We start from the raw sequence: 19,369 nt of genomic DNA, 5'->3' as shown, positions 1-19,369 counted from the left end.
GGGACCAAAAGAAAGAGAAGAGGTGCAGAAAGGGAGGGACACAGATTCCAAAGAAATACCTGGCCGGTCTCAAGTTTGCCTCCTCCAGGAAGGGAAGGCAGCATTCTGCCGGTGCTCTCTCCCTCCTCCCCCATGTACTGCGCACATCTCCTTCCCAGACTCAGCCCAGTTGCCACCAAAAGTAAGCCAGAAAGGAAAGGAAAGAAATAAGCCTCTGGCTGGACGACAGAGCAAAACTCCGTCACAAAAAAAAAGGAAAAAGAGAGAAAGAGGGAAAAAGAGAAGGGAAGGGAAGGGAAGGGGAGGGGAAGGGAGGGGAGGGGAGGGGAGAGAGAGAAAGAGAGAAATAGGGAAGGGAAGGGAGGAGAGGGGAGGGGAGGGGACGGGAGGGGAGAGGGGGCGAAGGGAGGGGAGGGGAAGGGAGGGGAGGGGAGGGAACGGAAGGGAAGGAAAGGGAAGGGAAGGGAAGGCAAGGGAAGGGAAGGGGCCTCCAGGTCATTGTTCCTCTCTCTCCCTGCGGGTCCACCCCCATGTCAACCCCCCTCACCCCCACAATGGTGCAAGGTTACAATGGAAAGTGCCTCCGCTGGAACAGTATCAGAACTTGGCTTGGGGCAGCAACAATCTTATCAGGAGCTTTTCTGTTTGGGATCAGGGAAACCGGTGACTTTCAAAGAGTCCGATAAGGCAGGACCCAAGTTGTATATAAGGGGCAGCTCATGCTGCTGCTCTGCACCTTCCTCCCGTCTTGCTTCTCCCTGGAGTTGGGACCCGGGAAGAACCATGAAGTGGCTGCTGCTGCTGGGTCTGGTGGCGCTCTCTGAGTGCATCATCCACAAGTGAGTCCGGGTGGCATGGGTGTGAAGACGCCTGCCTCCCACATCGCCCTTCTTTACTCCTGTGTCTTCCTTCTTCCCTTTTTTTCCTCTCTCTCTTTGGCTGTCTCCATCCCCCTTGTCTGCCTCTCTCTCTGCCCTTTTGGGAGGCAGCTCTGCAGATGTGGTTAAAACTCGGGCCCAGCCCGAGTCTGGTTCCCAGCTCCAGCCCTAGTCAACTTAACTTCTTTGCATTATTGCACAGACATGGGAGCTCCTCCCTTCCTTCCATCTTCCTCTCTTAGACCAGCTGGTTAAGAGTCCAGCCTGGGTTTGGTTCCAGCTCCACCACTAGGCAGCTTAACTTCTTTCCATTATTGCACAGATGTGGGAGCGTCTCCCTTCCTTCCTTCTTCTTCTCTTAGACCAGCTTCCCTTCCCTTCTGGGGCTGCCACAGCACCCGGTGAGCAGAATCCTTGCCTAATTCCTCTTCCTCCTCCAATCCACAGGGTCCCCCTCGTCAGAAAGAAGTCCTTGAGGCGCAACCTGTCCGAGCATGGCCTGCTGAAGGACTTCCTGAAGAAGCACAACTTCAACCCAGCCAGCAAGTACTTCCCCCAGGCGGAGGCGCCCACCCTGATAGACGAACAGCCCCTGGAGAACTACCTGGATGTGAGTGTGTGGGCAAGCGGCGGGGCCGGCTCTGAGGACTTGGCCCGCAGGAAAGAGAGTTTCCCTGGGGTCTTGGAGGATGGGCCGGGGCTCTGAGGCTCCAGGCAGTGACCCAGGGTCTGCCCCCTAGGTGTCAGTGGCCCCGGGCAGGCAGGAAAGCTCACACTCAGAGCTGCTGCTTTTTGTTCATTCATTCATTCCTTCACTCGTTCATGCAATGTTTATTTCTTCTGAGCACCTCGTTACATGTCAGGGCCTGTGCTTACATGTCAGGGCCTGTGCGGGGCTCAGGTGGAAACCGCGGTGAGCAAAGTCATAGCCGAGGAGACAAAGACAGTAATCAAGGAGTTTTGCAAACCAATGAAAAGAACAGGCAGCAGGAGGACCACAGAGTGAAGGTGTCACACTACAACTCTGCCACTTGGGCAGGGAGCCTCCCGGGAGCCATGCAGGAAGAGCGGGAATTTCCAAGAGAAGAAGACAGAACTCCGCACAGCCTGATCACTTGTGCCGAACCCTGTGCAGGCGGGAGCACAGGGCATTTGAAGGAGAGCCCAGAGGGAGGGAAGAAGGGTGCTGCAGACTGCGGCCCGAGGAGCCGAGGGGTGGACGGAGAGAGGCTCCGTCCTAACTGCCACTGATTTATCTCAAACAGGGGGTGACAAAATCAGATCCGAGTTTCAGAAAGATCACTCTGACTTTATTATTTGAGACCCGACAGCAAACACCCTGCCTTCCCACAGATATCGTATGTCCCCTCTGTGCCTGGCACAGGGCAGAGGGCACAGAGCAGTGATGACTGTGGTTCAGAGATTGGCCTCTGCCATCCAGCAGACCTGGTGCAAATGTGGGTTCTAGCGCCTCTAAGCCACAGGACCTTGGCCAAGACATTTAAATCCTCTGAGCCCGTTTCTTGGTCTGGAAAACAGAAACACTAATATCTACCAACAGAGGTTGTTGCCAGGAATTCACGCAATCATGTTTTCTGGAGTGCTTAGCATGGGGTCTGGCAGGCCCTTGGTAAGAGGCTTAGTTAGCGCATTTATTTAGTTAACAAATATTTAGGAAATATTGGCACCTCTCTATGTGCCAGAGGCTATGCAAGTTGCCAAAATGATGGTGAATAAACAAAGTTCGTGGAGCTTATATTCTACAGGGGATGAGAGATAAGCAAGTGTGGAGGATAATTTCAGGTACTGATGAGGGCCAAGACAAATTAATTAATTGGAGTATGAGGAAAAAGAAGATCGAGAGAGGGCAAATTTAGATAAAGTGGTCACAGAAGGCCTGTTGGCAGAGGGGACATTTGACTAGAGACCTGAATGATTGATTTTTGAAAAAAGGATCAACCAAAGAAAGATCTAGAATAAACATTTTCATAGCACAAGAAATACCCAGTGCAAAGGCCCTAGGGCAGGAGGGACTGCTCATCGCCAAGGAGCAGCAAGCAGACCAGTATGGCGGGAACAGAGCCAGCAAGGGGGGAAAATGCTGCCACTCAGAAGAAAAATACTGGTTGGTTGGCTGAGGTGGGTGGATCACTTGAAGTCAGGAGTTTGAGACCAGCCTGGAAACATGGTGAAACTCCGTCACTACTACAAATACAAAAATTAGCCAGGAGTGATGGCACACACCTGTCATCCCAGCTACTTGGGAGGCTGAGGCAGGAGAATCATTGGAACCCAGGAGGCAGAGGCTGCAGTGAGCCGAGATCATGCCACTGCACTCCAGCCTGGACAACCGAGCGAGACTTGCCTCAAAAAAAAAAAAAAAGAAGAAGAAGAAGAAGAAAAATACTGGCAATGCCCTTTCTTGCAACCTACTGTACACATCTAGATGTAGAAATAAGAAAATCGGCCAGGTTTCCATCTTTAGGTAGCTTGCTTAGCTTCCGATAAACAATTTAAGGCACAAGCACTTAAGCTGTCACTTGCCTGGTGCTAGAAGGTTCCACCCAGATACTCTGTGCTGTAAGGATGGGAAGACTGTGACATCCAAGACAATGGCTGAATAGGGAGCAGCAGATTGTTAGGTGCTTGTGGTGCTTAGGAGAGAGCAGAGGGTAAATTGGGGGAGCAATCAGGGAAGACTTAAAGGAGGAAGGGATACCAGGGCTGGGCTTTGAAGGATGAAGGCGGTGGCTGGGAAGAGAAAGACAAGAACTGTGAGGAGGGAAGGAAAAGGTAGAGAGGCACACCGAGGAGATGACCCAGAGAGAGCCCTTAGGGAGGCCCCGACAGAGAGACCCCGGTCCATGAACTGCCCTGTCCCGGCCTCGGCAGATGGAGTACTTCGGCACTATCGGCATCGGAACCCCTGCCCAGGACTTCACCGTGATCTTTGACACTGGATCCTCCAACCTGTGGGTGCCCTCAGTCTACTGCTCCAGTCTCGCGTGCAGTAAGTTCCCAGCCCGCCCCACCCCAGTCTCGATCCCCAGCCCCAGCTGACCCTGGGGAACCCTGGACACCCGTGGGCTTCAGACACCTCCCCCCCCAAACCTGCTGGAGCCACTCAACAGGCATTTACTAAGCACCTACTATGTGCCAGGCACTGGACGCAGGTGCTCCACAGGGTAAAGGGATGAATGATATGATCCCTGCGGTCAAAGATTTTCCAGTCTGAGGGGAGAGAGAAGCTCCCCAAAATAACCACAGCCTGGGAGAGGATGTGTAGGGGCCCAAAGCAAGACAGGGCCAACGGGCTGTAGAATAGCCCACTAGGACATGCTAGAGGTGAGTGCTGAGCTCGTTTAAAAAAAAAGAAAAATCATTGTTTGCTAACGAAAGAGAGCTTGTCTTTGGAAGTCATGAGCAATATGTGTTACAGGTTCCTTCCTCTTCTAATGTTTTCACCTGAGTTTTAATTAAGATGAGGTGCCTCCAGCTTCTTCCACATCATAACGGGAGCACCGGCTGGGGGCTGGAGGGTGAAAGCGCTCATCACTGGGCAGCCACCAGCCTGCTCAGCTCAATGTTGGCCTGGGGAGTCCCCGGGAGGCCCTTGGGGTTGGCTGGGAACCTGCCATCAGTGAATGGTCCCAGGAGTTCAATGAGACAGGACAGAACATGGGGTCTCTTGGGGTCCAAGGGTCTAGGGGGAAAGGTCACTGCTCACCTCCAGAGCCCTTCCTGGGGCCAGGGCACCCCATCCCAGGAAGACATCCCAGCCTGTGACCTTCACCCAGCTCTGAAACTGACAATCACCGCTTGCCCTTGCAGCCAACCACAACCGCTTCAACCCTCAGGATTCCTCCACCTACCAGTCCACCAGCGGGACAGTCTCCATCACCTACGGCACCGGCAGCATGACAGGCATCCTCGGATACGACACTGTCCAGGTGGGCGCCTGCAGGCTTCCGCTGCATCCTGTCATCAGGCACCCCCAGAATAAGCTTATTCCAGCACGATGAGTCTCGGTGATCACAAAAGTAACCTGATTGGGGGTACGGGCTGGGGGAGAAGCAGCAGAGATGTCACAGACGTTGCTAGCTCGGGTGGCAGTGAGTAAAAGGGTGGGCTGCCGGGAGCCATAAGCCAGCCTCAGCTCCACCCAAGCAGAATGTTATGGAGGGTGGGGAGAGTCCGTAAAGGCTCAATTCTCTACTAGCACCTCCTCTTCTTCCTCCTTCTCCCGACCTGCAGCAGCCCCCGCACGTCAGGAAATCTCCACAAGCTCTCTCTGCTACTTTTGGGGCATGGCAGGGGTCAAAGGCCCTGATTCGCCCGGGGTCTGCTTTGCATTTGTTCATCCGTAACACAAACACACAGCGAATATCGGTTCTCCAGCAAAATCTCACACTGAGTCATAGACCGTGGCCATTTGCAATTCAGATGCCATGGTTACCTCCAGCAGAGGAACGAGCATTCCAGGAGACGGTCCCTCTCCCCTCCTTCCGGGCTGATACCCTGGCAGCCAAGTCCTGCATGGGATGAACCAGGGCAGCTGTAGGCCTGAGGCTGGCACCCAGAGCTCAGTGAACGTGACCTGAGGGTGAATATCATCTCGGTTCCCCCACCCAGGTTGGAGGCATCTCGGACACCAATCAGATCTTCGGCTTGAGCGAGACCGAACCCGGCTCCTTCCTGTATTATGCTCCCTTCGACGGCATCCTGGGGCTGGCCTACCCCAGCATTTCCTCCTCCGGGGCCACACCCGTCTTTGACAACATCTGGAACCAGGGCCTGGTTTCTCAGGACCTCTTCTCTGTCTACCTGAGCGCGTAAGTTGGGTGGAGAGGGGCCTCCTCCCACCTCCCCCTCCAGAGGTCACAGTGTTCTGGCCCAGCAGGAGCTGTCCGAGGCTGGCTGCGATGGAGAGGGTCTAGGGAAGCAAGGCATTTGGAAAGTCAATGTCTGAGGCTACAGAAATGTGTCTTTGCAGACAGATAGTGACAAGTCTCTCTCTGATGGGCCATGTGCACTCCACCTCATTTACCAGCGACTTTATCCCCTTGATGTGCACAACTCAAATGTCATCAGCCATTTGCCCTTCAGTGCCAGTTCCTTCATCCTTGGCCCCCAAAGATGTCATTAAAAATGAATACACTTGGCCGGGCGCGGTGGCTCAAGCCTGTAATCCCAGCACTTTGGGAGGCCGAGACGGGTGGATCACGAGGTCAGGAGATCAAGACCATCCTGGCTAACACGGTGAAACCCCATCTCTACTAAAAAATACAAAAAAAAACTAGCCGGGCGAGGTGGCGGGCGCCTGTAGTCCCAGCTACTCGGGAGGCTGAGGCAGGAGAATGGCGTAAACCCGGGAGGCAGAGCTTGCAGTGAGCTGAGATCTGGCCACTGCACCCCAGCCTGGGTGACAGAGCAAGACTCCGTCTCAAAAAAAAAAAAAAAAAAAAAAAATGAATACACTTGGCCAGACATGGTGGTTCATGCTTGTAATGCAAGCACTTTGGGAGTCTGAGACAGGAGGATCACCTGAAGTCAGGAGTTCAAGACCAGCCTGGCCAACATGGCAAAACCCTGTCTCTACTAAAAAATACAAAAATTAGCCAGGCGTGGTGGCAGGCACCAGTACACCCAGCTACTCAGGAGGCTGAGGCGGGGAGAATCGCTTGAGCCTGGGAGGTTGAGGTTGCAGTGAGCCAAGATTGTGCCACTGCATTCCAGCCTGGGCAACAGAGCGAGACTCCATCTCAGAAAATAAATAAATAAATAAATAAATAAATAAATAAATAAAGTGAATACACTTAAAACAGACCAAAATTCCATAACACAAAAATGAAAAGATTTGATCAAGATATATCATGGATGATGACATTTTTAAATCATGAAAGCAAGTTTCTTTTGTGATTTAATAAAACCTAGGTTCCATTTGTGACCGTGGGCTAATTCTAGGAATGAACAAAGAAATACATGAACAAACAAACAAATGAACAAAGAATAAATCAAATGTCAATCTGGGCTGACCAGAGTGTTACGCAAGAACATCTGAGGGCATCATCCACTTTCTTAAGACACTCAACGTTCCTCTAACACTCACGAACGTCCTCCTCTTTTGAAAGGGTTCGCCATCATTCACTTGTTTCCTCGGTTGGTAACTATGTGTCTAGGTCCTCACTGTATAGCATTACACTGTGAGATGTTCACAGAAAAGGTGGGTGGGTTCAGTGAGGGGGTCCTGTTTTATACATGGCCAGTTCTCCGATGACTGATTTCTTATTGCCATCTACATTTGCTTCTGCATCTACCCTGAAACTGCAGAGATTTAGAAAATGAATATTGAAATAACAAGGACTCCTGCAATTTACAACAGGAAGGCTCTTTGTCATGTGTTCCTCTTGGCCAGTTGATGTTCAAGGTGGCTCTGAAACATAATCTGCCTTTATGAGCCCTTAAATATTTCACGTGGGGCCGTTGTATCTCCCCAGCTAGATCTGAGTCTCTCAATCTGGGCATTATTAACATTTCAGACCAGCATAAGTCCTTGCCAGGGACTGTCCCATGCATTGTAGGACGTTTGGCAGCATCCCCAGCCTTTAAGCATTAGATGCCAGTAGCATCCACTACCCCCACCCAATCAATCCAAAATGTCTCCAGACATTCCCCTGGGGGCAAAACTGCTCCCAGCTAAGAACAAGAGATCTCCACCATCAAGTCCTTAAGAGCCGACACTGTCACCCATTCACATCCCTGGGGTCGCCATGGCAACTAGAGTGAGTACCACGGTGGAAACGACACACTCAACCTAAAAGACCCGTGTTCTTCCAAACGTAGTTCCACCACTCCCCGGCTGTGTGACCTTGGGCAGGTGACCTCACCTCCCTCAGGCTCAGTGTCCTCATGGTAAGTGGAAATAACAGTGACAGTGTCCACTGCGTGGGCCCTGGCCTAAGAGGACAAGAAACCACATTTGTCACACCCCAGGACAGCCCTGCCAAGTGCCCAATCAAGGGTAGCTCTGAGGAGCCACCAGCAGTTGTTCACACAAATGAACGAACAGAGAAATTCATGTCTTCTTCCCTCACTTTCCACAGCGATGACCAGAGTGGCAGCGTGGTGATATTTGGTGGCATTGACTCTTCTTACTACACTGGAAGTCTGAACTGGGTTCCTGTTTCTGTCGAGGGTTACTGGCAGATCTCCGTGGACAGGTGAGACTGCCATGGATGGGCAGCATCGAGGCCTGGGCCCCAGATTCCATTTCCTTATGGCTTCATAGCTAACCAGCTTTCCAGAATCCCCCCAGGGAGAGCTGACACAGGGGAACACACTCCAGGGGGAAGGCGGAAGTTGCCCCAGCCAGAGAAACCCTAGAAAGACACGTCCCGGGCAGAGGAGGGAAGAGGTGTCTGGGAAACCGAGACTCTTCAAGGGTCAGATAGCCACTGTCCTAATAGTCACGGAGGCAGAACAATCCACCAGCATCCCTGGGGAAAGCTGGGTGACCACCTGTCCACACATCTCAATTTAAGGGGCCTGGGACCCAGCACACGCTCCTCCAACTTGAGGAAATGTGTCACTTTCAGTCTAGAAGTAGGGCAAAATGGCTAAGAAATTATGTGAAGTCATTTCTCAAGAGTGAACAATTTCCCATGACAAAGACTTCAGTACTAAAACTAGGATCATCCCAGGTAAACCAGGACACATTGATCACCTCATGTCTGCCCAGCCATGCTAGAATTTCACCAGTTCCTCCAACTCCTGCCCCAGCCCTCTGGTCTCTGTCCCTCCCCGCATACCGTCCCCTGTTGATGTCCTCCTTCTCTCTTCACCTGCCTGGCATCCCTGGGTGTCTGCTCCCCTGGCTGCTTCCCTCCACTGCCTCTCACCCTGGACCCGGTTTTGTTCCCTGCCGCACACCTGGGTTATCATCCTGCCCTTCTGCCACCATAACTTATCTTGCCAGCCAGGCCAGGAGCTCCCTGCAGCCTGGAACTGTGAGGCTGTCTGGTTTAGCTTTGCGTTTCCCATGCCTGGCAGAGAGTAGGCACTTGTAAAATATTTGTTGGGTAAATGAATGCAGGATGAATGAGTGTGTGAATGAGAGGAACAGAAATTTCACGCACTGGCCAATGGATGGGTGGGGAAGAAATGTCTGGGGTCACCTCCTGGTTCCTCCTTGGAGAGATGTACCCCTGAGGGCTCAGGGACCTTCACTTGCTCCTTGCTCTCAGCATCACCATGAACGGAGAGGCCATCGCCTGCGCTGAGGGCTGCCAGGCCATTGTTGACACCGGCACCTCTCTGCTGACCGGCCCAACCAGCCCCATTGCCAACATCCAGAGCGACATCGGAGCCAGCGAGAACTCAGACGGCGAGGTGAGTCCAGCCCCGACGGCTCTGTTCTACACTCAAATAGTGGGTGTGCCAGGCACACGGGACCAAAACCCTTGTAACTTTTCTCACCTCACTCTTTCCAGATGGTGGTCAGCTGCTCAGCCATCAGCAGCCTGCCCGACATCGTCTTCACCATCAATGGAATCCAGTATCCTGTGCCACCCAGTGCCTACATCCTGCAGGTGAGGGGGCTCTGGACCATCCACTAGAGGGGCTCACACAGAATGTGGCCACAGAGTCCCCCTCTGCAGAGGGAAAGTGCGCTTCCACGAGCTGAAGCCGAGAGGCAGAGGCAGACGAACATCTGCCCCAGACGGCTCCGGAGAGAAGGAACAGATTGAAAACAAACGCAGGAATAAGAACTCGATACAGCCCCCTAAGGGAACAAGTGAAGCAAAGGTTAATGGAGGGAAAAGAGGATTCTATTTGGATCCCTGGGTCCAAGTCCTGGGTCTGAATTACCAGCCCATTGATTCTGAGCAAGATACAACTCATCTCAGCCTCAGTTTTCTCATCCAAAATGTAGACATGGCAGCTTTCCCCACCCTCAGAGTGCGGTTAGGTTAACCAAGTGAGACTCATCACATCAGAACTACCAAGGGTTGGGTAAAGGGAAATCCTCATTTCCATAGGCTGGGGCTTCCGACACTCCTACCATCTCTACCAAGTAGCAAATCTTTAGCTGTACGAGCCACAGGAAAACTCTCCCTTCTATTACTATAACGTCAGGTGGAAAACTGATTTTGCCAGTGGACTGATGTTACTCAACAAGAAGCACTGATGCCTGGGCTCCCCCAGTGATTCTGATTACATTAGGAGAGGGCAAGGCCTGAGCAATGGGATGGGCTACGGGGGTTCAAAGCTCCCCAGGTGACGTGCAGACAAGGTCACAGCCCAGTGACTTAGTGAGGCAAGAGGCTAACAGCTCCTCCGGTTTGCCCCTGGTCGGGATCAGAATAATCATGAGAAAAGGCTGTGTGGGCTGAGTTTTCACACTCCTTCCTACCAGCTGAATTCTCCCCAAGGCCTTAGCTCTGATGCTGATGTCAGGGTTCCTGTGCCTGCCAGAAACGCCAGATAATGTCCAGTAATGCGTAGAAACCAGTCGTGCTGTGGACAGCTTCTACAGGCCGACTCCAGGCCAACAACAGCCGAGTCCCTGGACACTGAGCCAGGAAGCTCCTCCTTGCACATGCCTTGCAGCTGGACCAGGGCGCCCTGGATGTTTATCACCCAGTGCCTGTCACTGCTGAATCGGCGTCTCAACTCCACTTTTATTCTCCTTTTCTCCAGAGCCAGGGCAGCTGCATCAGCGGCTTCCAGGGCATGGACGTCCCCACCGAATCTGGAGAGCTTTGGATCCTGGGTGATGTCTTCATCCGCCAGTACTTCACTGTCTTCGACAGGGCAAACAACCAGGTCGGCCTGGCTCCCGTGGCTTAAGCCCAGGTCTTTCCAGCCACCTCCCAGGAAGATCTGACCTCCGTCCTCTGCCCACTTTAGATGTATCTAATTCTCCTGACTGTCCTTCCCAGGGGAGTGCGAAGGTCTTGGCCCTGTTCCCTGTCTTACCAATAATGTAGAATAAAAACATAACCTACTGAAACAGGTTTTGTGGAGCTGCTTCTCTTTGCTGGTCTTTTTCCTTCACATCACTGGGGTTAGAACGCCAGGGCAGGGACCAAAATGACCACATCCACTTGGATGGCAGCCAACAGGGTGACCCCAGCAGCGGACACTTCATGGTGGAGCCAGGAAGACAGAGGCCTGCAGGGGGCTGTGCTGGAAGCATCATAAAAAGACCTGGGGGCCAAAAATGCTGGGCTCATTCTCTTCTCATAGAAGGGACAGTGAGAGCTGAGATCGTGCCATTGTACTCCAGCCTGGGCAACACAGAGAGACTCCATCTCAAAAAAAAAAAAAAAGAAAGAAAAAAAGAAAAGAGAGAGAAAAAAAGAAAAAATAGCACTGAAGCTCTTAGTTGAGGGAGTCAACTTCTTACTTCTCCCAAAACCAGTAAGAGATTATGACAAGGCTGGGAGCAGTGGCTCATACCTATAATCCCAGCACTTTGGGAGGCTGAGACAGACAGGTCACGAGTTTGAGACCAGCCTGGCCAACATGGTGAAATCCCGTCTCTACTCAAAATGCAAAAATTAGCTGGGCGTGGTGGTGCGTGCCTGGAATCCCAGCTACTCGGGAGGCTGAGGCAGGAGAATCGCTTGAACCGGGAAGGTGGAGGTTGCAGTGAGCTGAGATCGCACAATTGCACTCTAGCCTGGGCAACGGAGTGAGACTGCAGCTCAAAAAAAAAGAGACAAAGATCATGAGGAAAAGAAAGCAATCAGGAGAGACAGGAGAGGTGGACACTAATGGCAATGTCCCTAAGTAGACAGGATAGGGCAGAAGTGGAAGAAGCTGATACCCCACAGTCTTCCAGGACGCCCCTGTGATTCGCTGGTGACCAAGACTCACTGTCAATCTCCCGCAAGGTCCCAGGCACAAGACCCTGAACACATCTGTTTCCCCGTCTGTAACAAACAGAATGGTGTTCCACTTCCCTGAGCAGAGGCTGTGAGACAGAGAATTAAGCACGCTCAGTAGCATATATGCCCTAGAAAGGCAAAGAGGAAATGGAGCAGTTTCTCAGACTGAGCTTGGTAGCAAAGTGTACAATGGAAAACATAGTTTCAAAATAAGTACAGAACACACTACGTTCCAGGCCCTTCCCCAGGGCTCACCAGCTACAGTTCCCAATCAAAGGCTCTGATAAGTCCTGCTGCAAAGTGATCGGTTTCATTTTAACTCAGCTCAGCTTGATCTCAGACTCTCTCTTGCTAGGAAGTCTATTACAGCCCTGGGCCTCTCAGCATGCACACTGGGAAAATTTCCATAGCTCCTGCTTCTGGTAACAGCCAACCCAGGCTGTCTGCTGAAGGCAGGGCCAGAGGCTGGAGCTGGGCTGTAGGAGGGCCAGGGATGATCTCCAACGCCCAGTCTCCCCGGGGTCACTCTCACCCTCCCAAGCCCACTTTCCATAGCTGAGTCAACTTTATGAAACATACATTTCGTCTCATCCCTTCCTTGCTTAAAACTCTTAATGCCTTCTTGCCATTGCCTTTGGAACAAAACAGCAAATCTTTGGCATAGTTCCAGGTCCTGTGTGCTCCTTTCCCTCAAAACCTTCCCTGCCTCACTCTGATCCCACTGCCCTGAGCTCCCTCCACCCTGGCTCCCACGGCCACGATAACCCAAGTGCTTTCCCACCTCCAGACTTTGCACATGCTGGTTCCTTTGCCTGGGTTGCCTTTCCCTCTTTCTTGCCTTGCTAACACCTAGCATCTGCAGACGTGGCTTAAATGTCACTTCCCAACCAGGTGCGGTGGCTCACACATATAATCCCAGCACTCTGGGAGGCCGAGGTGGGCAGATGAACTGAGGTCAGGAATTGGAGACCAGCCTGGCCAACATGGTGAAATCCCATCTCTACTAAAAATACAAAAAATTAGCTTGGCGTGGTGGCGGGCACCTGTAATCCCAGCTACTCGGGAGGCTGAGGCAGGAGAATCGCTTGAACCCAGGAGGCAGACGTTGCAGTGAGCTGAGATCATGCCATTGTATTCCAGCCTGGGCAAAAAGAGTGAAACCCACCTCAAAAAAAAAAAAGTCACTTCCCTGTAAAAGTGATCAGCCCTCCCTGACCACTCTCCCATAGAGCCTGGGCCCACCTTATCCCTCATGGTACTTGGCACGACTTGTAACGACACATTTAAGTGTTTCAGATTCACAAGGGCAGGGATGGTTATCGTATTTAGGGTTGAAGCCTGAGCAGAAAGAACAGGGCTTGGCACATAGTAGGTGGTCCCTAAATTGTTGCTGAATGAGTGATTAGCGACGATGTTTTAAAAGGAAACAACTCAGATCGGATGAGAGTATGAGATGTGGAGAGGGTTTGAGGAAGGCCACGTGAATGACAACAGGGGGGTCAGCTCCCACCCCCACCAACATTCCATCCTCCTCACATTTTGTCATGGGATAAGCAGGTGGATTTCTCAAGTTTCTGGGAAGGAATTTCACCCTATCCTGGCTCCTTTGCTGGATTTCTTTTTCTGACATTTCCCATGTAGCTACTTTGAAGCTAGGCAGTGTGCTAGGCTCCAGGGATACGGGTAGGCCTTCCTGGATGCTATCCGTTCTCCTGCGCCTGGCCCCATCCTTCCTTCCTCCCCCATCTCAACCCCAGCAGCTGCAGCTCAGCCTCTCTCTCCTAGCACCTCTTCCATTCCCACCCTGGGATTCCTCAACCCAGCCAGCATCTAAAGAGCTTCCTCGGTGGGGCGCGGTGGCTCAAGCCTGTAATCCCAGCACTTTGGGAAGGAGGCGGGTGGATCACGAGGTCAGGAGATCGAGACCATCCTGGCTAACGTGGTGAAACCCCGTCTCTACTAAAAATACAAAAAACTAGCCGGGCGTGGTGGCGGGCGCCTGTAGTCCCAGCTACTCGGAGGCTGAGGCAGGAGAATGGCGTGAACCTGGGAGGCGGAGCTTGCAGTGAGCCGAGATCGCGCCACTGCACTCCAGCCTGGGTGACACAGCGCGAGACTCCGTCTCAAAAAAAAAAAAAAAAAAAAAAGAGCTTCCTCATTAGACAGATCATTTGACCGGAAAGCCCTGTGCCAACATATCCGAAGGGATCCTCCCTATGTTGCTGCACGAGAGACGATGAATTCACAAGCCTTTGCTGCAGTCTCAGGTCTCTGCTTCATGCATCTTCCTCTAAGGCCTTGGGGGTCTAAGCACAGCTCCTTCTGTTCTTTTCATTCACACTCGTCCAGGAGTGTTATTTTAATCTCACAGGTCTCCTGCCCCATCCATCCTCACCTGTCCCAAATGATCACTCCACACATTGCTGGTGGAAGTGTAAATTGGCACCACCCTAAGGAGCATGATGTGGCTGTTTCTGTCAAAACTTGAAGGGGTGGCCTGCCCCTCCACACCTGTGGGTGTTTCTCGTTAGGTGGAACGAGAGACTTCAGAAAAGAAATGAGACACAGAGACAAAGTATAGAGAAAGAAAAAGTGGGCCCAGGGAACCGGCGCTCAGCTTACAGAGGACCCACGCCAGCACCAGTCTCTGAGTTCCCTTAGTATTTACTGATAATTATCTTTACCATCTTAAAGATAAGGGAGTGGCTGGACAATAGGATCATGGTAGGGAGGAAATCAGCAGTAAGACATATGAACAAAAATCTCTGTGACATGAATAAGTTTAAAGGAAAATGCTGTGCCTTGAGATGCATATGCAAACATCTCCATAAACCTTTGAGCAGCATTGTTTCAGCCTATCACATGGGGAGAAACCTTGGACAATACCTAGCTTTCCTAGGCAGAGGTCCCTGCGACCTTTGGCCTTGTACGTGTCCCTGGGTAGTTGAAATTAAGGGAATGGTGATGACTTTTAACCAGCAAGCTGCCTTCTGGCACTTGTTTAAAAAAGACACATCCTGCACAGCACAAAATCCATTAAACCCTGAGTCACCACAGCACATGTCTCTTGCAAAGACAAGGTTGGGGGTAGGGTCACAGATTAACAGCATCTCAAATACAGAACAAAATGGAGTGTCTTATATCTACTTCTTTTTATATAGACACAGCAACAGGTTGATCCCTTTCTTTTCCCCACAAAAACTAAAAATGCATATGCTGGCCGGACTCAGTGGCTCATGCCTGTAATCCCAGCACTTTGGGAGGCTGAGGCAGGTGAATCACCTGAGATGAGGAGTTTGAGACCAGCCAGGTCAACATGGTGAAACCTCATCTGTACTAAAAATACAAAATTAGTCGGGCGTGGTGACACATGTCTGTAATTCCCAGCTACTTGGGAGGCTGAGACAGGAGAATCTCCTGAACCTGGGAGGCAGAGGTTGCAGTGAGCCGAGATGGCGCCATTGCACTTCAGCCTGGGCAACGGAGCGAGATTCTGTCTCCAAGAAAAGCAAAAGAATGATCAATGTCAAGACGATAAATATGCTAATTACTCTGATCTGATCACTAAACATTATATGTACAGAAACACCCCTATGTACCCATAAATATGGACAATTATTACACTTGAATTAAAAAGAAAGGAGCCAGGCCCAGTAGCTCATGGTGTAACCCCAGCACTTGGAAAGGCCAAGGTGGGAGGACGGCTTGAGCCCAAGAGTTCAAGACCAGCCTGAGCAACATAGAAAGACTTCATTTCCATTGTTTTTAATAAATAAATAAGAGGAAAAGAACGAAGATGTATATTATAAGAGAATATTCATAGAGCACTGTTCCTAAGAACCCCACACTGGAAGCTACCCAAATGCCTAGGAACTGAAAAAGAGATAAGTAAAGGGTATATTGATGCAGTAGAATAATACATAGCAATGAACAGGACTGAGTAACAACTCCACACGACACCAGTCGCGGATGCCTCAACTAAACATGATTTTGAGCAAAGAAGCTCAATGCAAATAAAGTGCTTGTTATGTGGTACTGCTTATCAAAAGTACAAAAACAGGTGAAATGTATCTTTGCTGTTTGGATATTAGAGTAGTGATACGCTTGGTTTGGCACTGGGGTAGTGACTGGGAAGAGCCTGGGGTGCGGTCCGGGGGTACCTGACATGCTCTTTTGCTGGGTCTGGGTTGTGGTTACATGCGTGTGCTTGGTTTGTGAAAATTCATCAAGCTGTTTCTTATGATATGCACCTTTCTGTGTGCATATTGTATTTCAAGAAAGGTTTAAAAATGATAACGTAGATTTCTAAAAAATTACTTGCAAAATACAGGACCATGGTATTTCTTTTAAAAGCAGGTTCAGGTACAGAGAAAGTAGCACAGCAGATGTGAGCTGAGCTCATCAAAACGGGTTGGTTGCAAAGCAACATGTGCCATATCTTGTGGTGCTATATTTGCAAGTAAACCAATATATTAATTTACTATGCTAACGGTCGTTAGCGCTGGGTAGCGGGGTTATAAGTCATTTCACAATTTTTATTTACCTATGAATAATCTAAAATGATCATGTATTACTTCTATAGTTGAGCCAAAAATGTTATCATAAATTTAACTTTAAAAACCTGCTTGCATCTTTGGAGAAACAGCCCAGCTCTGGGACTGGGGAGTGGAAAAACATTGTTCTCTTTGTTGTTGGAAGATCGTGTCCCTGGGGTGAGACCTTGATTGAAAGCTGCTAGGGGACCAGCCGCCACAATGCCTATCAGACCAGCTCGATAACACTTATCTTGCTTAAGTGCTCCGTCTCAGGCTTGCCATAATTGGGTTCCTTAGATCTCATGGCATTGCTTGATTTGATTCGTTCATGGAACATTTCTGAACACCTGGGCCCTTGGCAGGGGCTACCCTGCATCAGAGACACTGCAACCAGTGCCCCTGAAAGCCAGGCACTACCATACTGAGGACCAGGCAGGGCTAATGGCAAAATAAACGTTGTTATCTAATCTTTCTGCTGGGCCAGTCTGGTACAATGAGATGATGTGGCTTCCTTGCTGGCAGCCACGGATCAGCCCTGGCTGACAATCAGATCTCATGGGAGCATGTGATGGCAGAATCAGGATTCCCTTTTCCATCCCAAGGGTTCCTCTGGTAACAGGGGCTGAGTGGAATGGATTCTCCAAGTGCTCCTGGGATGGAGGCTGCAGCCATCATGGAATGTACATGTCACACACTAACCCATGAACAGAAACCGGGTGGATGTACATGGTCACACAGTCTGGTCAGGGACCAGAGTCCCCTGAGACCCAGGTTCAGCTCCCACCTGTGTCATTACTTGGTTATGTGAACCTGCACTGATCACTTAACCCCTCTGAGCTATATCAGTTGGGGAAAACTGGGGGTAATTGCATAATAATTCTTTTTAAAAATAATTCAAAGCATTCAGAAAGCACAAAGAGCCACAGAAATATAAGCACTGCTGTGTTGAGGGGGTTTGCAGATGACCTGACCAACAATGTGACCTTTCCCCATTTCAGATCACTCACATTGCCTGAGCAGAAAACCACCTAGCAGAGCACTGAAAAGGTCTCAAAACACAGAAGAGCAAGAGGCAGCCAGGTGGATCTTTCTGGAGATTTCAACGAGGTTTCCAGTCCTGTTTTCTATTGCTGAAGACACTGATGACAACTTAACACACATTTCATGACTTACAACAACTCACATTGACTATCTCACAGTTTCTGTGGCTCAGGAATCCAGGCTCCATACAACTGAGGCCTCTGTCAGTCAGGGATGTCAGCCTGGTCTGTGGTTTCATCTGAGGCTCGACTGGAGAAGGATCTGCTTCCATGCTCACATGGTTGCTGGCAGGATTCAGTTACTTACAGATTGTCACACTGAAGGCCTCAGTTCCTTGCTGGCTGTTGGCTGGAGGCCACCCTTGGTTCCTTCCCCTTGGGCCTCTTCATAGGGCAGCTTTCTTTCTCAGAGCCAGCAAGGGGAAGAGTCTATACAGAGAGTGTGCTAGCAAGACACAAGCTACGAGCCTGTATAATGTAATCGCAGAAGCAACGTCCCATCTACTTTGCTGTATCCTGTTGGTTAGAAGCAAGTCCTGCCTACACAAAAGGGGAGGGGATTACACAGGGGTGTGAACACCAGCAGCATGAATAATTGAGGGCCATCCTAGAGTCTCTCTGCCATACCCCTGAATTGGTGTCAGCAAGCATACCAGCATCCCTCAGGGTGCTAAAATCTCCAATATGGGGAAACATTAACATCTTCACCAATCAGAGAGCTTCCCCTCAATGTGATCCAAATATCCATCCAGGTGGAAAGAAAGAGCCCCTTCCACACCAGCTTTCCCTTGAACTGATGACAAACGCACCAAAGGCATGGCCTATTCCTACCATGCTCAGGGATGTACCCCCAGCAGCTAGAGCATCCCTGCACGATACACAGTGAGTGCACAATCAGGCATTCAAATGAATGTGTTAAGGTGCTTGCAGGTTTCTGCCTGGGGAATCTTCCTTCTACTTCCCAAATATACTTCTCCTCTGCTCAAAATTCCCATGTGGGCCCAAGACAAGCTGTGCCCCCAAAACCAGCACCCATCCTTGGGCTCCAAACTCCCTCCCTTCCATCTGGTGGCAGCCTTGAGTGAAGGGATTCCATCTGGTGCCCCCAAAACTTAGGCAGGCATCGTCAGGACCATCAAGTTCTTCATATGAGTGCCAGGATCAACCCATACTTAAGGTGATGGATACTCCAAATACCCTGACTTGATCATTACTCTTTCTATGCATGTAACACAATATCACAGGTACCCAAAAAATATGTAAAATACTATGTTTCCATTAAGAGAGAGAGGACCAGGTGCACTGTGGTTCACTGTAATCCCAGCACTTTGAGAGGCTGAGGCAGGTGGATCACTTGACCCAAGCAGATGGAAACCAGCCTGGGTCACATAGTGAAGCCCTGTCTCTACAGAAAATACAAGTTAGCTGGGTGTGGTGGCTCATGCCCTTAGTCCCAGCTACTTGGAGCCTGAGGCCAGAGGACTGTTTAAGCGTGGGAGGTTGAGGCTGCAGTAAGCCATGACCATCCCACTACATTCCACCCTGAGTGACAGAATAAGACCCTGTCTCAAAAAAAAAAAAAAAGAAAGAAAGAAAGAGAGAGAGAGGCTTGAGAGGGAGGAAAGAGAGAGGAAGAGAAGTAGGCACCAGAAGACGTGAACGTGGGAAATACAAGGGCTAGTCATACTGGAGAGAGATTGACAGTTAAAAAAACAAACAAACGGCCGGGCGCGGTGGCTCAAGCCTGTAATCCCAGCACTTTGGGAGGCCGAGATGGGGGGATTACGAGGTCAGGAGATCGAGACCATCCTGGCTAACACGGCGAAACCCCGTCTCTACTAAAAAAAAATACAAAAAACTAGCCGGGCGAGGTGGCGGGCGCCTGTAGTCCCAGCTACTCGGGAGGCTGAGGCAGGAGAATGGCGTGAACCTGGGAGGCAGAGCTTGCAGTGAGCTGAGATCCGGCCACTGCACTCCAGCCTGGGCGACAGAGCGAGACTCCGTCTCAATTAAAAAACAAACAA

General features: G+C 50.6%; 1 protein-coding gene across 1 annotated transcript; it reads left to right on the top strand.

Annotated features, from left to right (window-relative positions):
• The first annotated feature begins 659 nt into the window (after positions 1 to 659).
• Positions 660 to 10,890, top strand: LOC694706 (pepsin A-2/A-3). The gene is made up of 9 exons (XM_077962730.1): positions 660 to 839; positions 1,326 to 1,488; positions 3,771 to 3,888; positions 4,710 to 4,828; positions 5,511 to 5,710; positions 7,982 to 8,098; positions 9,122 to 9,266; positions 9,368 to 9,466; positions 10,578 to 10,890. Exons 1-9 carry the CDS (start codon positions 784 to 786, stop codon positions 10,725 to 10,727), a joined length of 1,167 nt encoding a protein of 388 aa, XP_077818856.1. The 5' UTR covers positions 660 to 783; the 3' UTR covers positions 10,728 to 10,890.
• The last annotated feature ends 8,479 nt before the right edge of the window (positions 10,891 to 19,369 follow it).

The sequence above is a fragment of the Macaca mulatta genome, chromosome 14 (assembly GCF_049350105.2).
Source record: "Macaca mulatta isolate MMU2019108-1 chromosome 14, T2T-MMU8v2.0, whole genome shotgun sequence".
NCBI lineage: Eukaryota > Metazoa > Chordata > Mammalia > Primates > Cercopithecidae > Macaca > Macaca mulatta.
The sequence above is the reverse complement of the archived record's forward strand: the minus strand, read 5'-3'. Positions and strand labels throughout refer to the sequence as shown.